The 24191-nt window shown below is 41.9% G+C and overlaps 1 protein-coding gene across 3 annotated transcripts in view; it reads right to left on the bottom strand.

Annotated features, from left to right (window-relative positions):
• The window catches only part of si:ch211-1e14.1 (UPF0606 protein KIAA1549), a 51093-nt gene that overhangs the window by 21693 nt on the left and 5209 nt on the right, over positions 1-24191 (bottom strand). For all 3 annotated transcript variants that reach the window (XM_065956681.1, XM_020651097.2, XM_065956680.1), the window contains exons 3-10: positions 8233-10377; positions 8015-8103; positions 7464-7623; positions 7218-7348; positions 5544-5736; positions 5368-5427; positions 4038-4183; positions 6-183 (exon numbers count right to left, since the gene is read on the bottom strand). In XM_065956681.1, coding sequence (XP_065812753.1) covers positions 6-183; positions 4038-4183; positions 5368-5427; positions 5544-5736; positions 7218-7348; positions 7464-7623; positions 8015-8103; positions 8233-10377 — 3102 coding nt within the window. The remainder of the gene's footprint in view (positions 1-5; positions 184-4037; positions 4184-5367; positions 5428-5543; positions 5737-7217; positions 7349-7463; positions 7624-8014; positions 8104-8232; positions 10378-24191) is intronic.

Below are 24191 nucleotides of genomic sequence, written 5' to 3'. Positions count from 1 at the left end.
CTCACGCTGTGCCAAAATGCCCTGGACGCGATATCCCAAGACAATGGCAGCCCGTTGAACGTCCAGACTGTTCAGAAGGTCTGCTGCCTGATCTGCAGGCATCCTCTGACCACTAGGACTCTCCACAAAATACACAACCTCCAGCGGATTGTCTGCACCCACCAGCCGACTCGCGCTCACAACCTTAGAAGTAAAAAAAACAAAAAGATACTTTGTAATATTTAACCAAACACTGATGCACATATCAAGAGTTATACTCTTAAAAAATTAGATGGAGTGATAGTCACAGAGAGGAACACAACTTAAGGAAGCAGGTTTCTGGAGAAATATCAAAGCCATCCTTTGTCATTACACTTTATGTCTTCATACTATAATTTACATCCTGCTGATGCATTTTTCTAGAGCAACTGGAGCATGACCTTTTCTGACAAAGATTTAGAAAAATCTGTTTCCTCAGAAGATTGAATCTAGCAATTTCTGCAACCAAGTGAGAGATTCACAGCATCCTAAACATGAAGGAAAGTAAGTCCTCAGTTTGTGTCTGGGGTTTAAAGTGTGATGGACACATTTCATTTTTCACTGGACACACATTGACTTGTAAGTGAAAAGAATGCATGGGCCTTACATTTCTGGGCTGTCAATGAATAACACAGAGCAATCACCAGAGCTACTGTACTGCCAAACACTCTCTTCATCGTCAGCAGACATAACAGCAACTTTTTTTCTTTTTTCAATCATGAAAATTTCACGATTTAGGAAGACACTCAAAACACCTTTCCACTCCTTTGAACTGCTCAAGCATCCAGGCTGAGACTCCCAAGTTGTACGGTTTCTAACTTGATAAAAGTCTTAATGTCTTTATTTATCTGTTCTCTGTCTGATTGCTCTATTTCCTACAGACCATTGTCCGTCTTTTCTTTGGTTGGTTGTTGCCATTTGTTTGTTTTGTTGGAGAATGACTTGTAAATGGAGCGTGATACTGCATTTTCTATTTCAGTCATTTTGGAGTTTGCTTCAGGAAGAAACTCCTCTGCCAGCCTATAGTTTCCTTTTTTCACTTGAGTTTTTTTAAACAACCTCTTGGTTAAATGTTGCAGTGAGAATACAGACTGAAGGTTTCTCGCTTCGATCAGATGATTTTCAAACTGAAAATTCACTAAAAGATAGAGTCGGTAGGCTTTTCCTAAAAAATGAAATATAGACTTATTCAAAAGTACAAGTGTCGCTCCATCATCTCTTCTAGGCCTCCATACATGTGTGGTGGTGACTGTGTCTGCAGAGACTCTGTCCTCTGACTGGATTTTACTGTTCTGCTTTGTTCTTGTTGACTTGGGACGTTTCTGGGTGGAGCTGGTGTGTTTCCTCCAGCCAATGACAGCGCAGCAGGTGAGTTTAGGAGTGGATATAATTCAGAAATTGGACGCTGTCGACTGTGATCGTAGCGGCAAAGAAGAGAAAATATAATCACAGTGAGGCGAAACGGCAAGCAGATAAATGTCGTTCCAAAACGATGGTGAACCTTGTGTTGGCTTTAACCTGTGGACGTGGAATTGGTCTGCTTCCTGTTGGACAGGCAGATTCCAAACCCCAGCGGTTAGCTTGTGCTAGCGTGCGGTAGCTTGCAGAGTAGGTACAAGCAGTAAACATTACACGCTACATCCTACAGGGAGTGTGAGCTTCTGGTGAAGGAGGAGGGGCCACATTTAAATGTTGTGTTTACAAGCTGCAAAAAACATTTCTACTGACTCTACCCTTCAATATCTTTATGAAAACTTTAAATATAGAGAAAGAAATAGCACACTCATCATATGATGTATCATAATGTGTTTTCCCAGTATAGCGTTTTCATTGTTTAAATATTTCTCCATGATCTCTAGTATGTCTGTGTGTGTGAGTGCAGTCTCCCTGTGGGTGCCCTGAGGCGCAGCAGTCTGCTGGCTGCATTACTGGAAAGAGTAAAGTGTGGGTCATGCATGGTTTGACACAGAAAAACGGCTGGGCAGACTCCCTCATCCAGGGTCTAATCCAGTCCATGCATGGTTATTAGAGTGGAAAGACGGGAGCGTCAATGTCTGTGTTACTGCACGACCCCATTTCCACCTCCGCTTTCATGTGTCTGGGCAGACTCATAAGGTACGCTCTCAGGTGACAACAACACACTGATGCTGTTTTGACGGTTAAGGGCGCCTGTCTTATATAAGAGTCTTATAATTGTCTGTGTGTGCAAAAGAGCAAGACAAAGACTCCCTCTGAAGTTCAGACGCTTTTTCTCATTCTATCCAACAGACACTCAAAGATGAGTCTTTGAAATGTAAGAGAAATCTAAATTAGCTATCGTACTGACGATTTCCTTTCATGGCTGTAAGGCAACTTACACAACATAATAACAACATACACAACATAATGAGGCTTCTTTATCACATATATATGACCGTGAAAAGGTGTTATTTAGGAAGGTAGGAAGGATGCCAGAGTCTAAAATTAGAGAGTTAATTATAGCAAAGAAAGAGACCACTGAAGGTTCATCACAAATGTGATGATTTCTGAATTTGCAGCGTGGGTTTTATGGAGAAAATGATGCAGGAAGGACAGAGAAAATGAGTGTGCTACTCTTCTAAAAGATATCTATTACTCTGACTACCGCCCCGTTTAGAGACCTCTTTTAAGCAGTCGGACTTCCTGAGTTCACATCAAGCATGCATCTCTCATCTCTCCAAACAATTCTCTTTTATCTCAGTGTTTCGCTCTTCCTGTTCTTTTGATTTGTGGATCCGTTCTGCCGTCTCTATACCTCTTCCTCGATACTGTCTTCCTTCTCAACAACAGGGACACAGTCTTAATCATCCAACTGCAGGATACAGGCGGAGAAAAGAGAAACAATTAATAATTGATCGGCTCTTAGCAGCTCTGCGACTCACAGGAGCGCACATCGAGCAACAGGACTGGAGAGACGAGGAAGAGGGGAACGAACGAGGACTCGTGAGGTTGTGGTCTTCTAGGTGGGCTGTTCCCTGGGATGAATAGGATGCTGTTGCCATGGAGACAGAGCCCTATCCTGTCCCCTTTTGAGAGGAGCCGAGCTGAGCAGAGCAGGTGTCGAGCGAAACCCACAAAAGCTAGAGCCTGATTAGTAAAGCAGTAAGGCTTTCAGTGGTTACAAACATAATGAGTCCTCAGTACTCGGCCAGGGTAGTTAGAGAGAGAGAGCTTGCATCAGAGAATAATGATGTAAACGGGAAAAGAAAGGAAGCTCTTTGAAGATTGAGAGAGTAATCCTTTGGTAATTCGCCTGTTTAAGACTTCTGTAAGTTTTGTTGCATAAAGCAGAAGAAATGAAACCTCTGATTATATTATTCATGTTATACTGCATGTATCCACAAAGAAGAAAAGAGGCAGCGCACCTATGACTGTATGAAGCGTTGAGCAATCTGTGGTCATAAAAAGCCCTGATGTAACCTGTTTCCACCAGGCGGTCCGGTTCAGTTTGGTTCAGGACGGTACATATTCATTGGCACTGTCAAAAAAACTGATCCGCACCGTCCTACTTTTTTACTCCCCTTCTGTTGGGCTGCCAAGCGTACCGACCCGACCCTAAAAGGCGGAGCTAGACACAGCAGCTCGTTGATTGGTCGAAAGAATCCTCACTGCCTGTGCAACGCACCATGTTGAAATATTCTCTGGATTTGGAGAGAGAAATTTCAAGGGTGTTTTTGTTTTTTGCCTCAGAGAAGCTGACCTTCCTAAGAATCAGTGATCTATGTTTAATGTGTCACGTTCTTCTTCTTTGTTGGATTTATTCACACTGTGTCGTGCCGTTGTGATTTAGTGATGTGTTAAGGTACGGTTAGCTGTGGAAACGCAAGCAAGATCAGGGTTTGTACCAAACTGAATCAAATTGTACCTGACCGCTGGGTGGAAATAGGGCTGAAGAATGTAGCACAACAACATATATTTTGTTACTGCTCCATAGGCTCTCCTTGATGTTAATAAACTCACAGATTTAAGTCATGAATAAATCCATTATTTGGTTAACTTACCTGAACACTGCTGTTTCCTACGGTGGTGGCTCTCTTTACACGTCTGACTAATCCCATTGCCTCCCCGAGCAACATGGCCACCCTGCGCTCCATGCTGGCCTGGAAGGTCCTCTCACCCACTTTCTCGTCCATCACACCCAGGAGCACTTTGTACACAGACGACAGAAAATAAACAGGAATCAACACAAATGGTCTCAGGTTTAGAGAGAAGCAGTGTTCTAATGTCAGCTCGGTTTAGATTTAGTCTTAACCATTTGACAAGTTCAAGTCAAATATGTGTCATTTTTAACCTTCTATTTTAGTTCAGATTTAGTCAATAAACAGTCAGAACATTTCAGTCAATGTGTATTCTCTCCTAAACTAATTCAGGAAGCCAAACTGTAAAATTATTATGCTGAGAAAACACTCAAAAGGAAACTCATGACTGCACTATAAATATGTTAAGTATTAAACATCCTGACAAACTCTGAATCCTGGACTAAATTTAGTGGGATACTTTGACAGTGTGGTAGGAGTATTTTATGTTTATCCCTGGAGACATTTGAGCACAAAAGAGCAACAGATGTAAACTTTCAAACAACTATTTGTACATCTTTATAAAAAGAAGCCGTAGCCTTACTTACTAAAGTTACTAATATCATGACTAAAAAGAGACGGAAAAGTCAGCAGACTTAATGTCCTTTAAGTTTCGCTGATGAAGGCTTAGTGCTGAAACTCGTCAGTTGTTGTTTTGCTTCTCTCACCCAGATAAAGGAAACTTAAAAGACATTTAGTGTGCTGACTTTTCTGTCTCTTTTTAGTCTTGTTGCAGTCGTGCACCTGATACTGTGTTTACTGTCGAGTGTGCTCCTTTTTTTGTTGTTTTTGTACTAATATCATGATACCATGCAGACCATAGCCACTCGCCACCATTAGCTCGGTAACGCTCGTTATCATGTCATCACGTGCTCTGTCTGTCACTCTGCTTTACTTACTCGCACATGCACACGCACACACACACACACACACACACACACACACACACACACACACACACACACACACACACACACACACACACACACACACACACACACACACACACACACACACACACACACACACACACACACACACACACACACACACACACACATTCAATGATACTGAATGTCAGTCAGCCCACCACCAAAATTTAAGTCTCTCCTAGTCTAGTTAGCTTGTCAATGCCTCATCCTCGGCATGAAAGAAAAGATCAATGACAGACATTTATGGTCATATTTTTCATCAGCACAACTCTCACTGGGCTATAAGGAGCAGCTTTTCACCAATAACGTAATAAGTGTGATACCTGTTTTAATCCAGGAAGAGCGGAGAAGATGGCTGGTGTTCAACTCTGGATAATGAAAAGCTGTAGGAAAGAATTAGGAAGTTGTTTGGCCTTTAGTTGACAGCAAATAAGTATCAGAAAACACTCAGAAAGCAACATCGATAACAGGCAAGCAGGAACAGCAGAGTGGTACTCACGCTCTGCTATCTGCAGGACGGGAAAGGCCATGTAATAGCTGAATTCCACCATCGTGAGCTTCATCAGAGCGTTACTGACCTCTGAGCCCATCAGGTAACCTTTTGACCCGCGCACAGTGAAGGTGATGTCCACCGGCTGCCTCACCAGCCGTCGATCCTGATACTTAGGAGCAGCCGAGGTGATGTTTACGATCTAAAGAAGAATCGGACAGAGATGTTGTGTTCATCAGATTCAGGTTACACAGCTCAATTTACAAAACTTCTTCTTTTTGGATGTTTCTGGGAAAGCTTGTTTAGCCTCTAAAAGAGTTACAATTAAAAAATCAGATTGTTATTGGCTTCAACGATTTGAAAGTAGAACGCAAAGTGTGGCCGAGGGCAGTTTGCCAGTCCTCCATAAAACATTTCTGTGCTAAATGTATTCAAACTTTAAGCCTATAATACGGGCAGCAGTGTAACAGGTTTACACACAACTCTATAGAAGCCAACTAAAACAAATATCGAATAAGCTTTCTACTAACAAAGTGAAAGCTCATTTAATACTCAACAACTAGAGCATGAACCTGGGGAGTGATAGTAAGACTAAGAGTGTGGTAGACAGGATGACTGGTGCTGTATCGGTCATACACCAGAAGAGATCACGTAGCAGTGACATCATAGATGAAGATGAAGGTACATGGACTATCTGTACGGTCATATCCTCTGTGCAGTGACTGAAACATTGAGATCAGCTTCTTTTGCTCACTGTCTGTGCTCAAACATAAAAAGCTAGTTTGAATGAGTGTAGCATGTACTTCTCTTGGTTGAAAAGAGCCGATTGAGGTGCTCGGGGCATTTTGTCAGGATGTTATCCAACAGTGAGAACTGAGGAATATAAATGGGGTTAAGTGGTGTTTTGGCTATGATGCCTCCTATGATGATGTAACCATAATAATAATAATAATAAATGAGTCTTATACAGCGCTTTTCTAGATACTCAAAGACGCTCTGACAAGTAATTATAACAAAAACAAAACAAAGATGACAAGGACAGTACAACGAAGAAATAATGTAGAGGGAGGAGGATGGGAGTTGTAGGCGATGTTGAAGAGGATAGTTTTTAGGGATTTCTTGAAGGAAGTGAGTGTGGGGGAGTCTCTAATGTTTTTTGGGAGTGAGTTCCAGTGGGTGGGAGCAGCAATGGAGAAGGATAGGCGATTAAGAAAATCGGCGATTTCGAGTTATTTAGGTTGTTCAGCGATTAATTATTTGGAAAAAATAGCTTTCTGTTGACTCCAAAGGCAACCTTTTCTGTCACCACTCGTTCACTTAAATACAAAATACTCAACGTGACTGAACATGACAGCTCCTATTTGCTTACGTATATCATAATCATAGTAAGCCTTCTCAACCCCCTTCAGCTGGCATCAACTGGTGAAGTGACTGGAGGAGCTCTGAGGTCAGATTAGTTAGCAAACAAAATTCAGTCTTTCACAAACGGTAAAGAACTGATCAGCTTTACCATTTTCAACAGAAGGGTAATATGATAATTTTGGTTTGCAGCTATTTACCCATACGTTATTGAGCTTTGGGCTTCAGGTCAACATGTAATTAGCAATTTTATGAAAATATCCTCATCAGGTTGAATGCAAGTTTGAGGCTAATCAGTCTTCCCTGGATCCTGGTCCCACTCACCTGCACTGTGAAGTTGGTTGATTCCTTTGAGCGCCGGCGTACTTCTGCGAAGGCCATGGTCAAACCTTTCTCTACGCTCTCACTGAAGTTGCAGTGGCGCACATCAATGTGACTGGGAACAAACTGCAGCACTGGGCGGAGCGAAGACAATTATAGTCTTAGCTAGTCACCGTTTTAGATTAGTTTGTGATTAACCTGAGTATTTAAACTTGATCTATCTAGACAGTTTACTGAAAGGTAATTTACCTGTGTGGATCTGATATTTACGATCTGGTGTTGTCCAGTTTGGAGACACAGACAGGAAGCGGCGCCCAGACCTTCGCAGAGCATTGATGACAGATACGGCTGTGTATACAACCGGACCAGATACCACCCGAAACACAAACTTTGGTGGGGGATCCACAACCTTCACAGGGAAAGAAGACAGATGAATCACTTGTGGTACCAATCACTTATTGGTTTTATTCTTTAAGCTCAGTGGTTTGTGTTGAGTAAGCAGCTGATGGTTTTTAAAGGTCAACTCAGTCTTGTGGATCTTGATGTGACCACTCTTGTGGAGTGTTTACATCTGAACTACTGATATGAAACACAGGAAGTGGTCTGGCCTCCATGGTTCAAATGCACAACTGTAATGTACACACACATTCACAAATATAGTACATACACAACACAACAACACACACCAACATAGACAGAGAGCGTATTTTACATCACAGAGCGTCTACGCTGCCATTGCATGTGCTTCCTTTTTGTAAGGTAAATTAATAAAAAGTTTGACCCTGCTGAGATATATTTACCTGCAGCTCCACTGACTTGTTGAATTCCACTTTCAGTATGTCTCTCACTTGAGATTTGGCATATCCAATAGTGGCCGCAGAAGGAAACCCTTCAGAGGAAAGCATCAGAACAGTTGGTCTTATCACATTCTTTGATTATTCTGATTTTTGCTAATTATTTCAAATATAAATCAAAGTTGAGGTCACATTTTATAATACAAAAAGCAAGTTAAACTTACCGATTTTGACTAAATAAGAAGGCCTCTCCGGGCTGCAGAGGTATTGTCTCGATGTTGTAGCTGTAATTGTTGTGGTCTTTTCACTGGTGGTAGAGATGATGTTGACACTACTTGAGGCCTCAGTGGTGGGAGGAACTGTAGTTGTGTCTTGATGAGAAGTAGTGGTGGCAGATTTAGTTGTGGGCACAGCAGAAACTGTATTAGCTCCACTGCTTGTTGGGATAAAGGTCATTGTGGCTGAGATGTCAAATCCATCTTCAGTCACCCCCTGATCGCTCAAAACGACCGGGGGGACCACAGAAACATTAGATGTGGGCTCAGTTGAAACCACAGTGATATTTAGAGTTTCTTCAGTCGTAAGAGTTGAGTCTTTTGTTGTTGTATCAGTGGTGTTGGCAGCAGGTTCAATGGGAAGAGGGGAGAAGGCTATGGTTGCACTTAAGACAGGAGTGGTGTGTATAGTACTTTGTAGGAATGATTCTGTAACAAACCAATGGACGTCTGTCAAAGAGGAAGATGACATTACATCGGCTGGTAGCAAAGGCGTGGCAGTGGGTAGCATAGCTTCTGTTGATACAATGCTATCAAGGCCAACAGTCAGTGTTGGGGCTGACTGATACGTTGGGGACATCTGACTTCCCCAGGTGGAGGAGGTGGGATCAAAAAAGTGGCTTGGGACAATCGAAGGATCCAGAAAAGGCTCAGAGGCCTCAGAGACATTGACCAGCTGAGGACTCTCCTCGGTGGTTGATTCGTCATGAGGCTCGAACCCAGAAGAATCACTGGAGGACTCATCCTCAGGCGGTGTGGTGTTATTGTTGAGGCTATTTGTGGGTGTCATATCAGTAGCACTGATGGACACCACAGTTACGTTCCCTCTTTGTTCAGCTTTAGCATCTGAATCGTTGTCGTCTTTGTTCGACTGAATGGTGTAATACTCCAAGCTGTTCATGTCAGGTAGGAGGACATCCGTCGGCTGAATCGTGAACGGATCAGGCCAATCTATGTCCGATGCTTCAGGTATATCACTGTTAATCCTGGGAGTTGGTTCGAGTGTAAAGTGAATTGAAGATGAAAAATAAGAAGGACTGAGGGATTTAGTAGGATTGATGGTGCTGTATGCTGTCATGACGCTGAGAGAAGTTGAGACATGAAGATGATTCAAGGACGATGGAGATATTCCCACTCTGGACGGAAAGGATGTATCATAACTTTCTGTATAGTCCTCAGTATCGTACGAGTCAGAGGGCAACTTGGTGACCATAGAGTAGTCCTCACCATCTGGATTTAGGAATGACATTGTCTCCAAGTAGTCTCCAGACCCCCAGTCCAGCTCCATGGTGTTGGATGGGTAGAAGTCCTCTGGAGGGACCTCAGTTGGCGATTTAGTGTGGGGGGCGATGAAAGGCACATTGTAGCCAGGGGCCAGAAACTCTTCTGGGTTGTATTGCATGTTGGTGTCATAAGCTTGTTTGTTCTCCTCAGAGGGGGCAATACTGGGGCTTATCTGGTAAGGTTCATCAGCTAGAGAATCATCCAAAGTCAGTTCAGGGGTCTCAAGAGGCTGACCAGGTTCGGAGGCCGTCAGTGCTTGATTTGATGCAACATCCTGCTGCTCACTAAAAGTTGCTTCCTGCTGAGAATGCAGACTAGGCTGAGTTGTTGTGGACCTTATGGTAGCAGAAGGGCTTAAAGACGATGTTGATGTATTTGACTGAGGCTGAATGTGGGCTCTTGTAGGAGTTGGGGAGAGAAGGGAAGATTGCTTGGCAGAATTTGTCCTGGCCGGCTTCCAGTCTGCAGAGAGATTAGCTGCTGCATCAAATTGTGAACTCGACTTAAACACAGGTTCAGAGGGGTTTAATGATGGAGTGGAAAGAGGATGTGGTTCTTCTGCAACAAGGTCACTTGCCATGACGGATTTGGAGTTTTCAGAAGCAACAGGTTCCCACTGAAAATGCTCAATGTCAGCAGTCCTGACTTCACGGTTAGGTTCAGGAGTGGATGGCAGGGCACCGGGTGAGTCTGGGCTCTCAAAGGCAGTGTGATGTGAGGCTGGTAAGGCTGATGGTGGTGACCCGGTTGTACTTGATACATCTCCAAGAAATCTCATTGGATGGTGTGTGGAGTTCAACAGAGACTGACCTGCAGTGGAGGAAACACTAAAGTTAGTGATTGACTGACAGAAAGATTTATGGACTTGAAACAAGAGAAAAATTACAAGGAGTGGGCACTGGAGCGGGATTAAAATAAATCTGCTGTCATACACAAACTCAATCTGATTTATGAGTGAGTTTAAATGTTCATGCTTATCCACAACTTCAGAATAAAAAAAGTTTAAGAGATGCTGTTTTGATTCACATGGTCTCCTGTCAATCTTTTATCATCATCACTTTGAATATAGTCTGGTGGCTAGGATTTAGCTATTACTATACCTGATTCGATACAATAAAAACAACCCTAACCCCAATAGTGCATATTTTCTTAATTACCAAAAATTGCATGCAAGCTAAATTGGACAATTATGTTGGCAACATCTCAGTACGCAACAGTATCTCACTCACGACAGTTTTTGCTTTTAAATATGATTGAAAATATGTATCTTTTCAAAAGGCTTTGGTACATTTCAACACCATTGATCATTAAAATAACAGAGATTGGATCACTTTAAAACACTCAGTATTGTAGAGTATCAAAGTATTGCCAAGTTTGACTGAGTAGCAGCAGAAAGAGAGAAGAAGAAACCAAACATGACTTTGCTGCACACATGCAGCCATATTTAAGAACTGTACTTTAACATTGGCATTACATCAATGGAATTACTTTTTTTTAACTGTGTTGGACTTCATGTGCCCTGAATGGCTAAAATAGAAATTGATCTGTGAGGAAATAAAAAAATATTCAATCCGCTCACAAGGTCGTTTTATTGTTGACCCATTCATCAGCAAATGCGTCATTGTAGCACTGGTCTCCTCTGGAGCAGAGGTCACATCATAAATAGACCATACAGCACTTTAAGATACTTGACTGAATCTGTAGGAAGAGCTGTGGCTGCTTTAGGATATTAAATTTAACCTTGGTCTTTATTTAGAAAAAAAATCAATACTATATGGACAGATGATATGACCTTTAAGTACAGACACGAGGAAATTTGAGACCCATGAAACTGAGGCTGCTTTACCTGAAAACACAAATTACCAAGCCAGCATGTTTCACTGTGTATCCCACATACAAGAAACCCGTGAAATGTATTCATCTGACATTTACTGTTTTTGACTTCTGAGAAGAAATCCTCAGACCTGATCAAAATTCTGATAAATGCTCAAAGTGGAACCATTAATCCCTGAGGAAAATGACCTTTAGAGGGAGTAAGGAAACCATCGCAGAATAGAAATGCTAGTCTAGAATGTGGAATCATATTTAAAGCTGAAACAGTTTTCTCTTCACTTCCAGTTTTGGACCACAGTAATATGCTGGCATGCATAAACTGCTGACTGCATAAACTGACCATACGTCCAAAATGAAGGAGTGGTTGTTTGCGATGGCCTAGGCTTTTTGCTTTGGCACCCTTGGGAGAATATCTCTTGATAGATTTTCATGAAGCCTGGCCTTCCAGTGATGGATGGTGCAATTTTCAGCTCATCAGGAAGCCACTCTACCTCTTACCCTCAACAGTAAAGTCCTCAAGGGTGATATTAGACCAGCCAAAATGTAGAAATGGCAAATGTGGCTTATGCAACATCTTTCCAACTTAGCTTGAATGCCAAAGGCCTTTTTCTCCATATTGCATAACGCAGTGTATCATGCATGATTTAATTTGGGGAGTGCGTTGATTACACTACATGGTGAGGGTCTTACTTTGCATGAAAAAGGCATCATGAGCTGAATGGAAAGGAACAGAATCCCTCGTGAATATTTCATGGTAATGGTCCTTTTAACAGTTCTTTATAATGGTATGAGCCCACATCTCTTTTATGCTCAAATGCATTGATACATTTTCTGTAAGAATATTCAGAACTGCAAAGGAAGTTTCACCGCCCTGCTAAGACAGACCTTGATACATGGTTGCCTTCTACGGAGCCTCTAAAGTCCCAAAAAGTATGTGTGCAAAAGATATTAAGTTGTGCGCACATACATGTTAATATATTGTGTGCACAATGTAATTATCTTGTGTGTAGAAAGGTTTTTTTTCTTTATGGGACTTCAGGGGCTCCGTGGCCTTGACAATAAAAAAAAGGCAAATCAAGGGAGATGGGTTCAGGTGTCTGCTAACATTGCAGGAGATGCTACAATTCCTGGTATTGCAAATAAACAAAATAAATCATAATGCCTGCATAGAGAGTTTACGCATATAAAAAAAGACACATCAAGGGCAAAATAGGAATTAATCTAGTTAAAAGATCTCAGCACAGACAGAATGTCTTGAATTAGTTGATGACAGTCGGTCTTAATCAGAGCAGAACTTCAAAAGGCCCATTATTGCCATTGCCAGGAGCAAGCCAGGAGAAGCTTATAGTGACTCAGCAGCTGCTGGTGCTGCTGCAGCTCTTTGTAGTGTACCAAGACTCTGCAGAGTCACACACACATGAAAACAGCTGCAGAATCAGCTGAGGGAGAAGACTATATTTAACAGTGGGAGCACAGAACAGATCAGTTATAAAAAGCATGAATAAAAGAGAATATACTTCTGGAGTGTCATCTTCAATTTACTGCATCACTTCACACGAGGAGACTGCCTCTGGTTGGCCCAGGAGAAAACTCCCAACTTAATTACAGCCTACACTGGTACCTTAATTCAGTCAACATGCTATTATAACAGAGCCAACAGAAAGGACTTGAAAAGGAAAAGCCAAGTCTCTCTGAAGGCTCGTCTGTGCTGCACATTCACCAAACTGCCACACAGATTTTTGTCTGCTGTGCCAAGTGTTTGAACCCACAGGGATGTATCACAGCTGGGCAGATGCACACACACACACACACACACACACACACACACACACACACACACACACACACACACACACACACACACACACACACACACACACACACACACACACACACACACACAGCGCAGTCTCTACAGACAAAACAACTTCCCCCCCACTCTTCCAGCTCTTTACAGGCAGTTTATTGATGGCCTGATTTCATAGTTTAGCAAAAGGAGATATAAATACTCACAGGAGTTGAGCATGGAAAGGAGAAGCCACAGAATTGTATTCTCGTAAAGCTCAATGTGAGAACTGGAATCAAAATCTCTGCTCTCTCAGTCCAAGAGAGGTTTGGAACAACTAGTGAGTGGTTGATGTGAATGTCCATTTACTGCAGCTGATTACTGATCTGCACTTGAGTTTGCATTCTGCTAAAAACAAACATGCAAAAGATATATAAAGAGTAGACAAAGAATAAGCAGACGCACTCTCTAGGAGGTTGTGATTGTCCCCCAAAAAAAATCGCTGATGTTTGAGGTCTTTCTGTGGCAAGTGACCCCAAAATGTCATCTCGTCTCAGCACACCCCCGACAGCGACACCCTAATTCCTTTGTAGTCACATTTAGGACGGATAAACACGCGTGAATGGACGACAAAACATCCAGCTAATTGACAGAGAGACTGTTATCTGTGAGCTCATTTTAATACTGATGAGAATGATGGGGTATGGGTTAGATAAATGGATAGAAGGATAAACAGTTAAACAAGAAACTAACCCCGTTTCCAAAATAATACCAGCGAAGAAAATAATAAAAACTACCTGCATGTTTAATTCATGTAAGAAAAGATTTAATTAAGCACAAATTAACATAATAAACATGGATGTAAAGTAAGGTTGTGATGTGCAAATACATGTGAAAGCCAAATCAATTCTCTCTTTTCACAAGGTGTCTGCTGAAGCCTGAACTCTTCTTTACCAGGTTAAAACTGAATGTTATTTTCAGAACGATAGAAAATACAGCAGAAAAGCGTCAGGAGTCGAGAAAAAGCATCTAAAGAAAACGAACACATTACATCTCTAGGCTTTCATCAGCGTTTTAGAGACAAATGATGGAGTGAGCCTTCATGAGGCTGTTATATGATCATAAGACCACAGAAATTAAAGCTACCGATGCAAGTTGGGCGCGCTGGTGGCCTATAGTGGTTAGTTTGCTCGCCCCATGTTCAGAGGCTGTCGTCCTCGAAGCATGCAGCTCGGGTTTGAATCCAGCCTGTGACTCCTTACCCACATGTCCTTCCCCACTCTCTCTCTCTCTCTCTCTCTCTCTCTCTCTCTCTCGCTCTCTCTCTCTGATTTCCCTGCTCCATGCACTGTTTTGTCTTAATCCATAATAATAATAAAAAAAAAAGATAAGACAAGTTGAGCATTATGGCGCTTTGTTTTTATAAGAATAATCTAATACAAAAAATCTCCTGTAAAATAAAATTGTGCAAAGCTGAAGCTAATGATGAAGGCAGGTTCTTAATCCCTGATGTCTCGTCTCAGGTAATGACAGTCAGAGCTCAGGATGACAGACAGCAGCCATGCTCGCAGTAAGCGAGACTGGACGGAGCTGGGGTTGACATTACAGTTGGCAGAAACTGACAAAGGCCTTCAAGGCTAAGCAGCGCTGCCACCTGTCTCCCCCGAAACATGAGTAAGTCACGCTCGGCTGGACGGCCATTGTTGGTATCAGCCTGTGAAACAAAGCACTGAGACCCATGCAGAGGGAGACCTTTAAATATCAGGTCACAAGAGCATAAATTGCAATTGTTCAACTCACGTACAGAACTGCATCCTGGTACAGTTTTATCTCCCTCTTCCAGTCTGTCACCGTCTCTCTTTGTCGAAATCATTTTTAAGACAGATCTTCATTTTACTGCCAATAAAAACTCCCTAAAGTTACAGGGTCCGGCCACTGTTGCATCAGAAGTATTCAGGCATTTTTGCAGCAGTGGTGAGATAAAACTCCCTTTTACCCGGCGAGAAAAGAAACACTTTAAGACTTTATGATGCTACCTCATCGACACTGACATGTTCGCCTCAGTGTACCATTATACCATTACATTTTGTTCTGGTTTGGGTTCTCTATGGCTCCTTAAACACTCAGTAACTCATTCTCATGACACAACAATTTTGTCATTCAACCAATTTCATCTGTCTTTGGTAAAAGTCCTTCCCTCGTCTTTGTTTTAAGCTACACGGTCACCTCAAGACAGAGCATTTTAATACGTATTAGTGCAATTGAGAAAGGTATTTATCTGTTTCTCACATACTTTACTTCCTGATTGACTCCAAACCTGCTTTTATTTTGAAATAAAATAAGGAACTTCCAGTAAATCGAAGGTGAGGACATTAACTTAATTACGGAAAAACAAACTCGATACTTATCGAAAGCTTAAAGGAGCAATATGTAAGTCTGACAACTAGTGTTTAAAATGGGTACTGCAGTCCAAATTCAAAACGTTGTAGAGAGCTGTCTCCCCCCGTCCCAGCACTTCAACATAGCATGTTTCTTTAATGTCTGATCATATAGTAAGGTCATTTTATCAAAAATGAACATTAATGCATTAATGCGGGGACTTAATTAATCGAGATTAAAGCGTTAACGCTGACAGCCCTGATGCATATATAAATATATCATTCACCCTAACGAGGAAGTGACAATACCTTGAATACTATCCTCATGAATGAAAAAAAAAGTGGCTCAGTCTCATTAATCTGACATAACTGAAGAATGAATGCTGTGAGGTGTTCATTTATTCATTACATGAAAAGTCTCAGGCTAATGAGATTCTATTTCTATTCATTGCGCCTCGATGTGTCGTTAACAGAGAGACTTGGTCTAATGAATAGCCGCCTTTCACATGAGCTGAGCTACATCTGCATTGGACCACACTGACAACAAATCCAACAAGTCTCTCTTTCTGTCTTTGCTTTCTCCTCCGTGTTGATAACAAACAGGTACTCTTTTATTGGTGTTATTATCGAAATAATCTAAAACATTCAATGAACACAGCACTGAATACGTCTGCTGTTTTCTACAAGTTTCTGTAAGGTGAATGTATTCATACATAATCTATAACAATTCTATGAAATCCCATTTTTTCCATATCCAAGCAGATAATGATGCACGTTAAAGCCCCATCCCCGTCTGTGGCCTGGTTGGTTTTGCTCCACTTTACATCCAGTTGCAGGATTGGATCACTGCCAGTAATCATGTAAAAAGGTTTCTGACAAGAGAGGGATTATCACTGTTGATGTCGGCTGATCTGATGTTCCTTTATAAAATCCTCATGAGTGAATGAAACAACATGAGCAGGGTTGAGATGTTGCGCTGCGGCTCGGTCACAACGTCAGGCATCTGAGACAGGACTAAGACATTTAACCAGGAGGGGGTAATGGCAAAATCTAAAAGACATCATACACTGGATCATTACAGCGGGTGTGAATATTTAGACCTGCTCCATGGAGACCCAGTTTATCTGAATTAACTGGTTAATATGCATGTAAACAATGACTGCAGAGAACACGTCTTATTCTACTTCTATCTGATGTTTAGATAAAGTAAGAAGCAGATTTCTGTTCTGCTTTCTTCCTTTTACTCTGTTTTTGGTTTATTTAACCTTTACAGCGTTTTCTCACTGTCTGGACAACCTCAGTGTGTGTGTGTGTGTGTGTGTGTGTGTGTGTGTGTGTGTGTGTGTGTGTGTGTGTGTGTGTGTGTGTGTGTGTGGTCAGGTTTGAAACATCTAATGGAAGGGCAAGTAAAGTTTTGTTTTCCAAATTGCATGTTAAGGATGTAAAATTGTAAGAGAGTAACTAGAGTAAATGAGCATGTACGTGCATCAGCGCTTGACACTCTGGAGAGTGATGATTCTTGTTATAATCCATATAACGCCCACTGCTGGTGAAAGAGGACTGCTAGTTTAAGATAACTCAGATTAAATGATTAAATGATAAAAATAAATCGAGTAATATCTGTGCATATCTGCGATATAATCAACCGATACCGATAGTCACTTGGATAAGCTAATATCGACCGATGTCATCGGCTGGCTGATTAATCGGTCGGGCTCTTTTCTGTATAAAGAAAGGCACTTTGTTGATGTCTTGAATTAAACATCCCTCCTTCTGCTCCCCTTTACTCATACAAACCATTCACTCATTAAATATAACAGAAGGGGAGAAAATAATTCTTCTTCACACAGAATCTGTGTCCTTTACAAGGGCATGTGAGGGTTTCACAGACAAAACAACAGCGTTGCCGGCAGCATTTACAGAAAATGAAACCGAAAACAAATGTGTTTGTGCTCTTCCCATCTGCTGCCAGGTGAAAAGATGAGTACACTCATTTTTTTAAGTGCAAGACACAACGCTTTGCAGCTAAAAAGCAAGCTGTGTGAGTCCAAACAGAGGAGACACATAGGCACAGGAAAGATGTGAGGTCGGACTCAAACACTGTACTGAATATTTGTGCTTTTCATAACAACCCAGCAACCTTGAGTTATGAGGATAAGGTTTATTTTGCAGCAGACAAACACTCAGACGTGTGCTTGTGTGTGTCTAGAAACCTGAGATACCAATTACAGAGTCCTCTAATGATATCATTTCCTATGTTTGCCAGACTCCTTATTGCAAAAAAAAATTATTTAATGGTTGTGTAATTTGGAAAAAAACTTTGAGAGGGAGAAGAAAGGGTCTTTGGTATTAAGGCCAGCTAACTACGAGCCCACACATGGTTCTGTTTTCAGCTGAGCCCCTTGCGTGACTGACTCTTTTCAGTTGGCAGGAGCCGTGTATGCCGAGTGCAGTCGGACAATCAAGATACGGCTGTGTTGACGTATGGTTTATCGGGGAAGCTTTTAAGATGGGAAAGATCCCAATGTTTTGATCGGTGGAGAACAATTAGATCTACCCCCCCCCCCCCATAGAAATAAACAGTTTGACTTCATCTGGGGGCATTTATTAAAAAACCAACAGTGCATTTACTTGTGCTTAATTTAGCTTCCATCAAACAGTAAAAAAAATAAAACAGATATAAATCAATAAAGCAAATGTTAAAAATAGAATCTAAGTTTGATCGCTTATTCAAATCTTCAACATTTTGAAGTTGTAGAGGTTTCCAGCGTCTTCTGTAACATAATTCAGGGGTCTGATTGGTCCATAATGGAGCCTGAGAATGGACCTGACTGAGGTCATGCCTGCACTTCATCAAATATTTATGTGACCCTTGTTTTGTTTTCCTGAGGGAATACTTTTCAAGATAAAAGACAGGGGAGTGCAAAAAGAGTGGGAGCAGGATGAGGGAGGAGGAGGGGGAGTGTAAAAAGAGTTTGAACGAGAGGGAGGAAGAGATGTAACAGAGGTGGGGGACGAGGGTGAAAGGAACTGTTCGCTTCAGGGAGAGAGGACTTTACCTAAACATTTTTATGGAGTCTTTAGGGATTCGTAGCAAGCCAGGCTTCAGAATAACAGATTTAAAGACTTAAAGGGATACTTCACCCATTTCTATTGAGCTTTGTATCATTAGAAACCTGGTAGTATTTTTGAATGGTTGTGCATCCCGCCCTCATTTTACCCTGAGACGGGAAATCTCCACATTTCTTGTCTGAAAAGGAGACTCCGATGACGCAAAAATCTTCATTTTGCGTCATCGGAGGCTCCTTTGGTTAGAGGGGGCGTATCGCTAGTTCCTCATATTTTGTGTTTTCAACCTGCCCATGGTGGGGGGGAGGAGGAGGGGGGACCCACTGAAGCTACAGACCTATCACAGATCAGTAGGTGGGACCTCACTCCCAAAATCTAAAAACAACGTCCGCAATATTGCTTGGTATCTATTCTAACAGGCTCTATGGAGAAAGTTGAGAAGAACAGACAATGGTAGAAAGTATGTTTCAACTTCAAACTGATATGGATGAAGGGGATTTTGAAGGTGTTGTGCTCGAATCGGATCTTTGTGGCTATCTCTACAAGCTGCAATATAGCGAAGAGCAGTTGAGGCTGATGGAGGAACAGGAGGCGGCTGCTGTGCATTCTGGGAGTTGGTGTCTTTCATCCACATGAGCCAAAAATACACTTTTTACCTTCTCTCGGTCAAGAAGGCACCAACTTCTGAATTTATTTCACATTTTCTACTACATATATGACCCAATGTCAATACAGATTCATGTTTCAACAAGTGAAATATCCCTTTAAGTTTATAAAAGCTCACACAACAAAGTCAGTCTCCCCTGAATTCATGATGGTATGATGAGCAGTTTCAAAGAGTGGATTACAATCGTGCAATGCCAATGTGTGACTCTGCAGGAAAAGCCTGGTTCTGCTATGCACACAGTCTCACACACACACTTTCTCTCTCACACACACACACAGGGTGCACTCCGACTCTTTCTGCAGTCCTGATTTCCTTCCAAAGACAGGAAGGCAAAGGCTTGTAACCAGAGAGGCCCAGAGGACTGTGTCACTCAGCACCCTCCTCTACTCCTCAGTCCTCCTCACACAGGCCGCTCTCAGGCTTTAGGTCCTGAGAGAACAAACAGCACTGCGTTAGGTTGAGCTCTCCTGGATAGAAGCTGCTTTGAAAGACAATATGGGAGCAGAAAATAGAACTGCATACTGACTGTAATATTTGTAAGTAGTTGCTGAAATGTAAAAAGGTCCAAAAACAAACGATTTAGCCTGAAGTGGCCTGAAAGAGGCCGGGCCGAGCGGCACCATCTGCTCTGATAAATATATAAATAATCAGCTGCAGTCCATCAGAGCATGGAGCACAATATGGCCTCAGTGTTGCCGTCTGTCAAAATCATGAACTGTGTGTTGCACATTTTAAGCTCCAAACACTGACAGGACGTTAGTGAAGCAAACAACAAGCACGTTCAGACACTCCGGGCGATCTTCTTCAGTCGTAAACAAAAGTTCACTGCAGGCTCGGGTACAAAAAACACACAAAAAAACTTCTGCCAAGAGAACTGTTTCTCGTCAGATCACAGTCGGAGAAATATCTGAGTGCTTATTTTTAAACCAGTGACTCAGACAGAATGATGTTAACAAGATTATTCTGCTTTAGTGAGTCTCTTAAAAACAATAACAAATTCTGAGGTTCTCTAAGAGCCTTTACAATAAAGAGCTAGAGGAATATCATTATTTATACTTTAAATGCCTTGCAATGAACCAAATAACTTACCGTGGATATAATACGTGGATATAATACAGTACATAAAGATGCACTTTGGCCTTTTTTTTGGACAGTGAAAAGAGTAGACAATTTGAGAGTGGGGAATGACATCCAGGAAAGCAGCCACGGGTCGGATTTGAACCCCGGGCGGCCTGCTTTGAGGACAAAAGCCTCAATACATGGGGAGCAACCTGCTAGGCCATCAGTGCCCTGCGTTAAATGTATATATTTTTCTCTTGATTTTTTTGAGTGCTTTCACACTCCAGAAAAACTCTGACGATGTGAGAACGCAGCAGAGTGTAATCAGGAGAATTCCCGGTGAGCAAACCCTGACAGGGGTGGTTGCATTTATTCCCTGCGATCGGTCATGTGATCTCTGTGCACGTTATTTAACTTCTGAATTATGTTTTCTGTTCTCCTGTACATTCTTCTCAACTCTCTGAGTCTGTTGAACTACACATAGAATTGGTATGAGGGTGAATAATCTCATTGTAGCATCGTATAGCGGAGTCTGTTGCTTCGTCTGTCACTTCTGCGTCATTGTATCACGTCTTGCCTCCGGAGACATCCCGCCCCTCCCCCTCTTGTCTGACCAGGATGGTCTCTGGCTGTGTTGTGCATGTGTGAACAACCAGATAAGTAGGATTTAATGGAAAGTCCTCCTGAAATTCTCTCATCCCCAAACTGTTTCTGTTTCCCTCCTACTTCTGGGCGGGTTGCTGTTCACCAGCAGAAGGTTAACATCTAGGTGTGTCAGTATCAATGTGTAGCTACTAGCTAGTAATTAAAATAGTGAGATGGCAGAGAAGACTTTGTGGATGTCTGTTTAATTTTTGGATGAAAGGTGCAAGAACAACATCAAGGTGGAAATGTTCAAGAGCCAGTGTTGCAGTGTTTTTATTGAAACAGCTGTGCCTAATACTCTATGACACGGCATCATTTACTATCACATCGTCAGCATAATAAAGATCTGTAAAGGTTATGGCATCTGTTATTCGCATTTTTAGGCACCTGAGTTCCAGATCATGGGCTGACAGTAGAGTCAGTACGTTCAAAGGTAGACGTACAGTAGGCCTGTACCGTTTGGACGACATGTGAAACGAGTCACAAAAAGACTCATTAGTAAAGCAGTTTTGTAACAAGTTACTTTTTACTGGCAGTTATCTCAAACAAACAAGTTCCTGTCAAAAGTAACGTTATCAGGGGCACTGATGGCCTTTAAGCGGTTAGGTCGCACCCCAGAACAGAGGCTATCGTCCTCAGAAGGGGACGGCCCCGGGTTCAAATCCGGCCAGTGGCTCCCTTCCCGCATGTCATTCCCTACTCTCTCCTTTGTTTCCCTCTCTGGCCTATCCAATAAAAAACTAAAATATATATCTAAAAGAATAAATATCTAAAAAAAGAAAGTAACATTACCGCACACTTCTCTTAAATAGACAGTAAGTGTTACAAAAAAACAAACACAAATGAACACCGATTAGTTCATTTTATGATTTAATACGGTTGTTGTTCCACACAGTATCCAGGTTCATGTTTGGACACTTGTAGGATGCTGAGACTGCACTGGAAAATTGCCCTCCGCAGGGTACTCAAAATCACTAACAGATGCACACACACACACACACACACACACACACACACACACACACACACACACACACACACACACACACACACACACACACACACACACACACACACACACACACACACACACACACACACACACACACACACACACACACACACCGGCCCCCACCAAGGTACGCTCACATCACAACCTACCAGTTTAACGCAGGTAATAACGGACAACTGGAAAGCATTATGTGTGTGTGAGGCTGTAGTCATACTTAGAAGAGCCAACTGAATTATAACTCTGACATGTGATGGTGTGGGGTATAGGAAATGATACATCTTTGTCCTAAATGTGTCCCGTCTGCTTTCAGTGACCCGTCCTTGACCAGCAGGGCGGCTTTCACTGCTCTCCATGCGGTCAGATGATACTGGGATCGACTGTTCTCTCCCATAGATCTTTCTGGTCAAACTGCAGGCCCGCAGAGAGCAGAGGTACCCACTGTTTGGCTTTTGATAGGCTCTTCCCATTGATCTGCAACCGGCTCCCAAGCTCTAATGAATAATGAATGGCCATATTGTCATCCTGCACAGATCACATTTCACATGGCAACGGAGCGCTCTGGTAATTAGCCAGGACATTGCTGGCCCACAGCTCGCTCGCTGTCCTGAACTTTGCCAGCCACTACAGTGCAGAGTGAAAGTGAAGCTAGGAGACTTTGTCACTTTGAAGCTTAAAGATACATCCAATATATTTGTAAAGATCATTAATGTGACATCTAGGGATGTGAGGTAATTTCTTAAGCAGAAGTTGAGCAGAATAAATAAAAGAAGCAGAGAAGCAAAAAAAAAAAAAGAAGAGGAAATGACTGAAAGAAGTCGTGTCTGGAGAAACAATTATACATCCTGCTCTATTTGACCTAGAAACTATAAAGTGTTCTTTTCTGAGTCAGTGAGAGGAAAGCCATGTGACTGGTGATGTCACCGTGGAAACAGAACGTGGAAACAAAGTTTAAAAAACCTTTGAATGACGAGAGTGAACTGAAGGACGCCTCCAACACAGGATCTAGAAGTACTCTGACAGATCACCATTTTCTGAGGGGGCGGTAATTCAAACCTGATGTTTAGAGGTTTGTGGGTAAATTTTGCCTTGATGACTAATTAGAACTTGAGCAATGATGTTCAGTACTAGTAACAAGGATCTCTTACACCAGTGGTTCTCAAATGGTGGGTCGGGACTCAAAAGTAAGTCGCAGAGCAGTTTTCAGCGGGTCGTGAATGTGTGCCTGGAAAAACGATAGTCAAAGAGTCAGTGAAGCACTTTTTCAACATGTTTGTTTTGTTCTGTTAATTTGTTGCGTCACATGTATTTCATTTATTGATTTATTTCCTACGCACTCATCTTATGAAATAGATTTTTTTTTTTTTTAAAGCTTTGGTACTGTCGATTATTCAAATGGACCTTTTGACCTGGGAGGGAGTAGCAGAGAAAACTCCCATGATTCCCCGCTAGCCTCAACGTCATCTTCTGTTATTGTTTTGATTGAGACAATAACAATATATTTTTTTGTCTCTTATTCGTTTTAATTGTACTCTCGACATCATTGTAAATGAGGGCTTGCCCTCAATGATTTCTCGAGAATAAATAAAGGTAAAATTAAATTAAATTAAATGAGAGCCCCCTGGCGGCGAATTTTACATACTGTGCGTTTAAAGCTTAATGACTGTTTTAGGTATGATGAAGGATGAGACTGAATTAAAACCAGAGCAGGTATACAGATAATTTAATCTATTTTAAAAGAAAATAGACAAGAATCTATTTTAAACAGAGCTGATAATATCTGTAGTGACATAAACTAAAAACTATAAACTAAACATATCTGTCACATTAAAGTTAGGGAAGGTTAAAGGAGCTCTCAGAAAAAGAAGAAGAAGATATCCTTTATTATTCTTATTATGGTGAATTACTTTGACACTATTATTGAGACGTGCTCACACAGAGTGAAATACACACACATGCACAAAAAGCATCCTATGGACATGCACTAATGGAGAGTTGTCAGAGTGAGGGGCGGGGGGATGCCGTGCTCAAGGGCACCTCTGAAGTGACCTGGCACCTCACCAGCTACCAGACTTCCTCCGCACTGGGACTTGAACCGGCGACCCTACGATCCCAGCCCACAGTCCTTACAGACTGAGCTACTGCTGTGCCAGATAATTACAGCCCGTAATAATCCAT

Source organism: Labrus bergylta, chromosome 7, assembly GCF_963930695.1.
Source record: "Labrus bergylta chromosome 7, fLabBer1.1, whole genome shotgun sequence".
In the NCBI taxonomy this organism is placed as follows: domain Eukaryota; kingdom Metazoa; phylum Chordata; class Actinopteri; order Labriformes; family Labridae; genus Labrus; species Labrus bergylta.
This window is presented reverse-complemented; position numbering and strand designations above follow the sequence as displayed.